Source organism: Magnolia sinica, chromosome 17 (assembly GCF_029962835.1).
Source record: "Magnolia sinica isolate HGM2019 chromosome 17, MsV1, whole genome shotgun sequence".
Taxonomy (NCBI): Eukaryota; Viridiplantae; Streptophyta; class Magnoliopsida; order Magnoliales; family Magnoliaceae; genus Magnolia; species Magnolia sinica.
Window position 1 is genome coordinate 43,341,332 of NC_080589.1, and position 10,348 is coordinate 43,351,679.

General features: G+C 41.6%; 1 protein-coding gene across 2 annotated transcripts in view; it reads left to right on the forward strand.

Moving 5' to 3' along the window:
- The window catches only part of LOC131231407 (ABC transporter A family member 1), a 184,530-nt gene extending 174,679 nt beyond the window's left edge, over positions 1-9,851 (forward strand). For both annotated transcript variants that reach the window (XM_058227578.1, XM_058227579.1), the window contains 3 exons: positions 9,027-9,160; positions 9,288-9,346; positions 9,445-9,851. In XM_058227578.1, coding sequence (XP_058083561.1) covers positions 9,027-9,160; positions 9,288-9,346; positions 9,445-9,526 — 275 coding nt within the window. In that variant the 3' untranslated portion in view covers positions 9,527-9,851. The remainder of the gene's footprint in view (positions 1-9,026; positions 9,161-9,287; positions 9,347-9,444) is intronic.
- Positions 9,852-10,348: the final 497 nt, after the last annotated feature.

Genomic DNA, 10,348 nt, shown 5'->3' on the forward strand with positions numbered 1-10,348 from the left:
AAAATCTACATGGTGTCTCAACCAGTTAAGAGGTAAGAAATTGTAATAAAAAGCTCCACAATTTATGGTTGGAAGATGATCCGTCATTTACTCTTATAAAGAATGAAATAAAACAATTGACCTGTTTTAAATTTTTTCTTAGAGCCCCACCACCAATTTAAAAACATAAAGCAAAAGCCATATCAATTTTAAAAAAGAAGAGAACAAGTATAATTTGAATCATAAATCCTAGGATTCAAATCACAGAATTGTAAGATTCATCTAAAAAGGGATTTAAATCGTTTGCCTAAGCTTCAACTTAAATCATAATCATAAGTCATACGATTTTGACAACTATGTTTCCAAGTCAGGGGTAAGTGACGCAAGACCACAAGTTCACCACAAAGAGGGCCCATGATTGGACCCTAGATCGTGATCGATTGAAAGGAAAGCCACATGATTGGCTTGTGGACCCCACACGATCAATTGAATGAGATTTTCAATGGTTCAATTGGATTTTGGGGACCACAATTCCAATTGGATGGCTCAGATGTATGAAACTATTTGGACTGTTTGCCCACAGGTCCAATCTTCTGCTTTTAAAAGCTTAATATGCAAACCGTATGCATATTTTATGATAGTCTTTTAACCATACAGCCATATGGTGCTATATGATTTAGTGCATAGAGTAGCAGAATGGTATTTGATCTCCTTTAGATAGTTTCTTTACATAATTTCTTCTCTTTCATTACAAATATAAGTAATTGTTTGAATTAAATTATGAAGGCTCTTTTATTTTTTATAGGATTGGGGAGAAGGCTATAAAGCCATATGTGTGGGAGGAATTAAGAAACAATGATGCTACAAATTTTTTGATTGAGAAATTGCTTCTTCTTCTTCTTCTTCTTTTTCCTTGTCATTGTAAATAGTCCAGTGGTGCAGTGCTACTAGACTACCTCTGGGAATGGGTGGTGCAGTCCTTGTCATTGTAAATAGTCCAGTGGTGACCCCAAAAGGGTTTCAATGGTAGACCTTTAATCTTCCACTGCTGTTTTCAGTGTGGTCCACTTGATCTTTGGATCCTTCTTATTTTTTGGCTCAAGCCTTACGACGAGCTCGCCAAATGGACGAATGGTTTGGATATAACATATACCTCATGACGGGACCCACAGAACTTGGTGACGACATCAGCACGCCAGTCGGTGGTCTGCGGTACACCACTCTATTCCAAAAAAAGGGCCGGACGCCCTTTTTTTTTCTAAGCAGAGAGGGTTCCAGCCCCAAATATCTCCCAAATCTTCGGATTCCGATGAAGATTCTCCAGATTTCGACGAGGATTTCCCCCAATGTCGCCCAAATACCCGGATTTCTTCGGATTTTGACGGATTTCTCTCCCAAATCGAAGATTTTGCTTGCACTAACCTACGAAAGAAGCTTTGATTGGAATGGCCCACCAAATGGAAGCTTTCGATGATGATGATCTCTTGTACAGATACCAAAATCCAGTCTCTTGTTTTTTTTTTCAATTTTTTCGGATAATGATAGTTTCGATTTTCTTTTTTTTTTCGATTTTTTTAAGGAAATCGCGTGATATTGTCGAAATATCGTGCGATATCGACGATATATCGGCCGATATCTGGATTTTGGGTTTTTTGGTATCTTCCGGGGGTTATCGCGAGTGTATCATCTCGCGAGGGTGCGATAACGATAATATCGGCCGATAGTATCGATATTTCGAACACTGGTTACAACTAGCTTGGTGGAGTCCCCCTCCCCACGTTTCAATTTTCAAAAGAGGGTCAATTGTTCCCCTACGCCCTTTGTCATTATGTCTTACCATTAGGATCTTGACCGTAGGATCGTCCCTGGTGTGTGGCCCCCTATGTGGAGGGCTGAGATTTCTCCTATGTGACAGGTTAGAGGGCTCCTTCCACCACCACATATCATTGTTGGTGTTCCTCGCGCTAATCTCTCATCTCTAGTGTTGGATAGCTAGCCCTAGAAAACTTGCCATTGTATCCCCTCACTATGATGGATAGCAATCAGGCTCTTCCTTCAATCTGCACCTCGAGTAGTGGTATGCCCACGTGGAGGAAGGAGTGACCCGTCGCCGCCCTTTGCTTTCAAGGTTTTGCTCAATCCAACACGTTGTAGGTGTGATGATGTCATCCAAATATCGACGGCCTCAGGTATTAATTCATTTGTCATCAACTTTAAGTCAGCCGCCCCAATAGCCAGAGATGTTCCCTCACGTGTTTCTAATCTTTAGGTAGGCAACATGGTTCTAAGCATTGCGCCCAGTGGTCTCTACTCTTTTCCCCTTCAGAATTTGTGTGGCTTCACCAGTTCATGTGAATGTTTCATCCTTGTTTGCACATGTGGTGGAGTCTTATGATTTTGCATGTGGTTCCTTTGTATTCTCCCCCATTCCTTCAGAGTCTTTTCATACTCCTTTCTCCTCATATATCTTTCAGTTTCCTTATGGATCTCAGTCTTGGATTTGTGTGGGAGAGTCCGATAGTACTCTTCAGTCGAAAACCTTTGGTTTTCTTACCATAATCCATGTCTCTCCTAATGTTCCCCCTATGCTCATCATTAGGGGGATGGGCTTCTAGATTTTGAGTTCGTCGTTCCTGGCTTTCTTGATGATGCCTTGAATATCTCTCCCCCCGCTCTTAGGGGGAAAAGATGGGTTAGGGAGGCCTTATGCCATGTGGGTAGATTTCTAGGGGTGGTGTTTGGTGATAGGGACATTGACCTTTTTAATTGGTGCAGTGTTAATGCTTTTTGTTGGTTGGTTCCATTACCACAAAGCTACCCCAAAATTGGCTTCGTTTGAATTCCAAGAATGGGAATTTTGTGGATAGAAATTCAATATTTTTCACTGGCAACAATGTAAGGAACTATGTGTAAGAAAATAAACGGATGGGAGATAAGAAAGAAAGGATCTAATCCTACATATAAATACCCAGACGGTGGAAGAAAGGGGCATTCAATTGTCCTTTGTTGATATTCAAAGTCTAGTACGGGGTGCAAGGAACTTGTTAACCTTCGAGTTGTTTTAGGTGGGAGTATGATGCCAATCCTAGGAACAAGAGGAGGGGGAGAGGGGTTAGGATGGTTCCCCAATGAAGATCCTAAGTTGTAATGTCTGTGGGCTAGGATGCTCTCAGAAGTGCATCTACGTCTTATATGTGTGTGTGTGTGTGTGTGTGTAGAGGCATGCTCACCTACGCACCTACGCACGTGCGCACCTTTGCACACGTGTCATGGGTGTTGAATCCGAATGGTCCGTAAGATGCGGAATCCCATGAAACCTTAGGGTGTGAATTTTCACCCTGATCTAAGACTCTGGTGGGCCATAGCAAAGAGAAATTCAAATCAAGGGAAGAAACTGTTTGCATTTTTCATGGCCCACTGAAGTTTTGGATCAAAGTAAAAATTTGTACCAGGGGGTTTCATGAGGTTCTACTTCATGTGGACCGTTCAGATTTGCGAGACTCATCAGATATGATGAGTTCTCAAAAAAGTTCGTATGTAGTACATACGAACTGGTTCGCGGGTGAGCGTTTCCGTGTGTGTGTGTGTGTGTATATATATATATATAGGTCTCAAGTCCAACTGGTTGGACTGCAAGTTTCGGTCCACCTAGAGGATAATTTCCAAACTAGGGAGTGAATATGACATCCAACCCTTTCAATTGGTTGGGCCCACCATTAGGATCATGTCGTACAAAAATCAGCCACAAATGCTCATCAGATGGATCACAACAAAGACAAACAATACCATCCATTGATAAATAGCAAAATACAAGTATGGTCCGCTCAATCAGTGGATGGGGCCGATTTTTGCATACGGAATTCCTCATGGTGGGTCCAACTTATTGGATGGATTAGATGTTGCACCCACATGAAAGGTTGAAAGTTATCCACTAGGTGGACCGTAAGTTGTGGTCCAACCGGTTGGACTTGAGACATCTCTCTCTCTCTCTCTCTCTCTCTCTCTCTCTCTCTCTGTGTGTGTGTGTGTGTGTGTGTTATAGGTTAAAGATTTGTAAGCGCTTCAAAGCTAGTATTATTGTTTTCTACGAATCTAAGCTTCAATCAATCGATCGGGGTTTAGTAGAGTCCACTTTGGGTCGTAGGGGTGTGGATTGGGAGTCCCTGAACTCCGTTGGGTCAACGGGCGGTATTTTACTGTTGTGGAACCCTTCTCTTTGGTGTAAAGAGAAGAGTTGGCTTGGTTCTTTTTTGTTAATGTTGTCTTTTAGGAGGCGTCCTCTAGTTTCATATGAGTGTTTTTGGGAGTCTATAGTCCAAATTGTCTGTCTCTTCGTCCTTCCTTTTGGGAGGAGTTGTCTTTAATAGATGGCAGCTTCCATAGTGTGTTAGGGCTGACTTTAACGTCATCCGCTTTGCTTGTGAGAAGCTTCGCTCATGAGAAGCTTCATGGTGTTGTTGTGACCTCTAGTATATGTGGTTTTGCCAACTAGGCCCTTAAGCATGAGTTAGTGGCTCTCCTAATGGGAAGTTCACTTGGTCCAATGGTCAAGCTTCCCATGTCGTGTCCTTATCAGATAGATTTTTGGTGTCCCCTAGGTGGTTGTAAAGGTCCCCTCTATCCTGCTAGAGAGGTCTCCCTAAGCTTGTGTCCGATCATTGCCCTATTCTAATGGAGGTGGAGGAGATTAATTAGGGTTCTAAGCTCCTCAAATTTGAGTTGGCCTGGCTTGAGGTCGATGGATTTTGGTCTTTGGTTTCTGAGTGGTGGTCATCGCTTGAAGTTGTGGGTCATGCTTGATTTATTTTGTTTAAGTTGAAGTTGCTAAAGGCTAAACTCATCTCTTAGAAGGGAGAGGTCCTTGGTCATAGGGAGCTCGAGATGGATGCTCTGCTTAGCCAAATCCAAGATCTGGACAGCAAGGCAGAAGGATACGTGTTATTTAAAGCTAAGAAAGGTACCAAAGATAAGTTGCCTTATGACTATTGTTCTAGGTAGAAAGAGGAGATCAAATGGCCCCAACACTTGTGGGCTATCTAGCTCAAAGGTGGCGACAAAAATACCAATTTTTTTCATAGGATAGCCAGTGCCAAAGCCCGGGCCAATTTATCTCCTCTCACGTGGTTAATGTTAAAGGCTCATAGATAAAGGTCCCATCTGTGATTCCATTGTCAAGTTTCATGAAAATTTTCTTCCGGATGTGGGTTAGAAGAGGCCAAATCTTGATAATCTTACTTTGAATCTCTCTTGCCGGAGGAGGCTGATAATCTTGAGTTACATGTCCGGATTGAGGAGATTAAGGAGGTTGTGTGGGATCTAGGGAGGGACAAAGCCCTAGGGCCGGATGGATTTCCTTTGGCCTTTTTCCAGACTTTCTGGAACTTGGTTATATTGAATCTTCTCGCTTTCACTAAGGGATTTTTTTCCTCCACTCACTTCTCAGTTGAGTTGGGTTACTCTTTTTTGGCCCTCATCCCTAAGCTAAAAGGTGTAGACCATTTGAAGAACTTTAGACCCATCAGTCTTCTTGGAAGCCCATATAAAATCATTTCTAAAATATTGCGTCAGAGGATACGGCCTATGGATGGTGCTTCCAAAGGTTATTTTGCCCTTTCAAAGTGCCTTCATTCCTACTAGGCAGATCCTGGACAATGCCCTAATTGCCCATGAATCTCTCTAATCATGCCAAAAGGTAAGTAAGCAGGGTGTGATTTGCAAATTGGACCCTAAAAAAGCTTATGATCATGTTGATTGGTCCTTCTTGGATTATATGTTGGGTCGGATGGGTTTTGGAGCTAAGTAAAGATAGCGGACCCACTGTTGTGCTTCCTTTGCAAGAATTTCAGTCCTTATTAATGGTTCTTCGTTTGGTTTCTTCAAAGCTTCTCGAGGCCTTTGTGAAGGGGATCCTCGGTCTCCCTCCCTTTTTGTGACAGTAGCTAAAGACCTGAGCAAAATTTTGTCTAGAGGGCAATTTGTGGGTTTATTTTAGGGCTTTGATTATCCTCAACAGATCAATCACTGTCAATTTGTGGATGACACCATTTTATTCTGTGAAGCCAAGGAGTCTATGGTGCCCAATATGAGGATCACTATCAGATGGTTTGAGGTTGTGTTTGGGCTTAACCTTGATCTAACCAAAAGTGAAATTCTTAGTATTCATGTCTCTCAGGAGGTCTCCTACTTAGCTAATATCTTTGGTTGTTGGGTTAAGTCCTTTCCCTCTTCTTATCTTGGCATCCCCATTTGCCTAGGTAAGCCCGCAGTTCATCTATGGGACAAGGTGCTTGAGAGAATGGAGAGAAAGCTTAGTCCTTGGAAGGGCAAGTTGCTCACTCTTAGGGGTAGGATTCTTTGATCAAGTCTTTCCTCTCCATGCTCCATCTCTACTTTATGTCCTTATTTCATTGCCCTAAGGTGGTCCTTGCACGCATTGACAAGCTAACAAGGGATTTCCTTTGGCAAGGGGGTGTGATGCAGGACCAATGCATGAACCAATTAACATGTGAGATCAAGTAGTAGAATTGAGACAATTATTACAAAGATACAAGCATTACCATAATCATCACGAATCCCATGAAAACCAAAAAAACATCATGCATAATCCTATCCTAAGTCACCAACATCATCACACAAGATCATTAAATAAAAAGAAACTAGGATCTAATGGATGTAGGGACATCCAATTAGTATAAGGTATAGTCTATTTCAAAATAGAAAACCTGATGCAACCTAGGGTAAAAATTAGGGTTTGGGTAATTTGGGAAAGTAGGAAAGTTAGGGATTTTAGGTTCAGGGTTAGGGTTTCGGGAATGTAGATAACTAAAGGAGAGATGGTTTTAAGAGAAGACGAAGGCTTAGGTTGGGGGAATCGAAGAATTTGAAGAAAATACCTTGATGGGGGGGAAAAAGATGATGGTATGGGAATAGATGGAGACCTCACACCTTCGTTGATGAAGATTAGCATCGCACCAATCTCCCTTCCAAATCGCATGGAAGTATCTTCAAATCGCGTGGAGATGGAAGAAGAAAAAAGCAAGAGCCTTCTCTTTTTCTAATCACAAAATCCAATGAGGGAGAGGGTCACACACCCACCCTCTTTTATAGCTTCAAGAAAGTTCGAAATTTGCAATAAACACCCTATTTTGTGAAATTTGATAAAACTAGCCCTAATCTAACTAAAATCAACTAAAAACACTCATAATGATGTCCAAACATAATATAAATAAAACCAAATCCTATAAGCTGATAAAATCTAAGAAAAACTGGTGTGGACGCTCCACGATCAATGACCCGATCGTCACGTCCCTCCGATCCAACGATCTGGATCACTCCATAAATCAGCCCATGCGCATCTTCCCAGTGTGGGGTTCTAGATGCTCACACATGCACATGGGGTCTTCAGCACAATCACGGATACTCGCCTATCCACAGGGAAATCGGTGTGACCCTCCTCCCTCCTCTGATACGTACGCAAGGGTGTACATGAAGTGATGTCCTCATCAAGGTGCCTTTAATAGAAATTTCATTTACTGAATTGGAAAGGGGCTTGTCGTCCTTATGAGGGGGTGTCAGTGTAAGGTGTGGTGATGTCATTATTTTGGATTTGTTGGCAAGTGGTTCTAGCAGTTTCTGTGGAGGAAAGTCGTTGCTACCAAGTATGGCTCTTCTCCTACAGGTTGGATCAAACATTCATCCCTATATCGCATCTCCTTCCTTTGGAAGGCAGTCACTTAGGTTGCCCCTAAGGTGTTTGAAGGTTTCAATTTTGCTGTGGGAGAGGGAACCGAGGTTAGATTTTGGGAGGACATTTGGTGCAGAGATTCTTCACTCCAATCATCCTTTCCTGATTTCGCCAGTCTCTGGCCGGTGACTAATATCTCTGTTGCCAATTGCTTCTCAAGCCTAAATTCTGGGTGTGCTTGGGTTACCCCTATCATCGGGATTTATATGACTCTGAATTCGATGAGTTGCCCCACCTTCGTTCTCATTTGTTGGGGATTTTGCTCTCCCGGTGTGGAAGACTCTCTTGTCTGACGTTATGGCAAGTCTGGCAGATTATCAGTTCAATCCTTTTACTCGTTATCTCAGTCTGACCTGGGGGGGTTGTAGACATCATACTGCTAATGTTTGGACTTACAGGGTTCCAAAATTCGTCGCTTTTCCTGGCTAACTAGGAGGAGCAGGATTCCCACTATTGACAATCTTCGTAAAATATCTATGGTACTTCCAAATGCTTGCCTTCTGTGTCTGAGAGCTGTGGATTCTTGGACAATTTGTTCATTCATTGCTCCTCCAGAGTGGTGTGGTCCGGCATCCTTCAATCCTTGCATTTCCTGGGTGATGCCAAGTTCAATCAAGTGTTTGTTTCGATCCTGGCATGTTGGAGGGAGGCTGTTTAGGTAATCACAGATGGAGGCTTGCCTTGCTTGCCATTATCTGGTCAATTTGGATTGAAAGAAACAATCATTTTATTTTTTTTTTTGGCAATCAGAGTGGTTTAGAGGTTGGGGTTCTTAATCGGGTTCTTATATATATTGGGTGCCTTGAGTTCCTTTTGTTTCTGGGCTGAGTATTCTGGATGGTTGTTGTATTTTCTTTTTCTTGTTCCTAATCTTTTGTTGTTTTTTTTTTTTTTTGTCTTGTTTTGACTTTCTTTTGCTGGCTTCTGGCCCTAATAAATTTGCATCATCTTTCAAAAAAAAAAAAAGAATTGTTTGTTCAAATTTTGTCCATTTCCTTTCATAGGGTATGCTAGTTTATTGTATGATCAACAGTGTTTGGTGACCCATGAAATGTTATTATTGGCTGGTGGAGCTGACAGCCCACAGATTTACACAGGACCCTTTTGGTCAGCCAATGGGATGCTTGGCAATATATGTTGTATCCTTTTCCTGTAACAGTATACTGAGAAATTTCTCACATGACCAGATGACTATGTAGGACGATCGAGGATTTCCCCAATGCTCATCATGGACATTGCTACCTGATAACATTTCTTATTTTCTTGTTTCTAAAACATTATTAACCTGTGTGTTCTTGACTAGGTGGTATTCCATTGAGAATATTTTCAGAGTGGTGGTTGGCCAAAGAAAAGTTCTCAGTAATCGATTCTTTTATCCTTTCTTCGTTTCCCGGAGCAACATTTCAAGGGTGCAATGGGTTGAGTGTCAAATATCAGGTAACAAACTCAATGCCAGTTATTCACACCTTGATGCGACTAAGTGTTTGATTTTTCCATGCAATTATTTTCTTACTGTTCTTTATATCTGGGTTGAAATGGTATTTGATCTGGATTTTGGTTTCAGTTGCCATACAATGAAGACTCCTCACTTGCAGACATCTTTGGACACTTCGAAAGAAACAGGTGAATTGTATTACTAATACAAATCCTTCATTGTTTGTGATACTACATGTTTCTTTGGTTCTGAATCCAACCTATTACTTCGAAACTCAACTCTTCAGGGTCAAACTAGGAGTGGCAGAATACAGTATCAGTCAGTCAACATTGGAGACCATCTTTAATCATTTCGCTGCAAACCCATAACATGGGTAGTGATGGATTGTTCTCTCAAAAGGAGACGAGAAAGTATGTAAAAAAAAAAATAAAAATTATCAAGTGGATTCTTTCTGATGGAAACGAGATTCACTGCCACCTTTGTATCCTTGTCAATGGAAAATCTTGCCATCCATCACAGTTTTGCAAAGTGTTTTGTAAAGATGGAGACCCCACCTCAATATTAGCTGACATTGTTGTATCACAAAAACTAGCTTTGGTTTCTCAATGGTTTTTTAGCAGCAGCCTTTATAGTGGTATATAAGGGTAACGGGCACTTGCCATTTTATGTTATGAACTGATTTAATGGTTGTCATGGATCAGCTATCAATGGTTAAGACCATGGTCACACAGGACTGGCAGTATCTTGTGACAGGCGAAGATAACCATGCTTATGGCATAGATGGCCATAGGGCTGAGCAAATATTTGTGCCTTCTGCAAGGTGAAGCTTACCTTGGGAAAAAATGGGGACAAGCTTATCTTGGACTTGCTTGTTCCAGTTATGATATATAGCCTCAAATTTAAGTTATTGTGATGGTTAGGGTTGGACTCAACTTTGAGGTCCTTTTGTCAGGTCAAGAGCAGTGAAAAATCTAACCCAATAAGTCTTGCACAATTCTCCCTTTGTTCTAAAACTCACTGCATTGACTCTCAAAACTTGGCCAAATTGAATCAAATCGATGAGATTGCAAGTGAGACTTGAGAAGACTTGATCCTGCCTGACTTGACCATGACTCAGGTCTATTCGTTAAGTCGACTTGAGTCAGGGTTACTCGAATAGAGTCACTTGGTGAGTTGCAAGGGAACCTAAA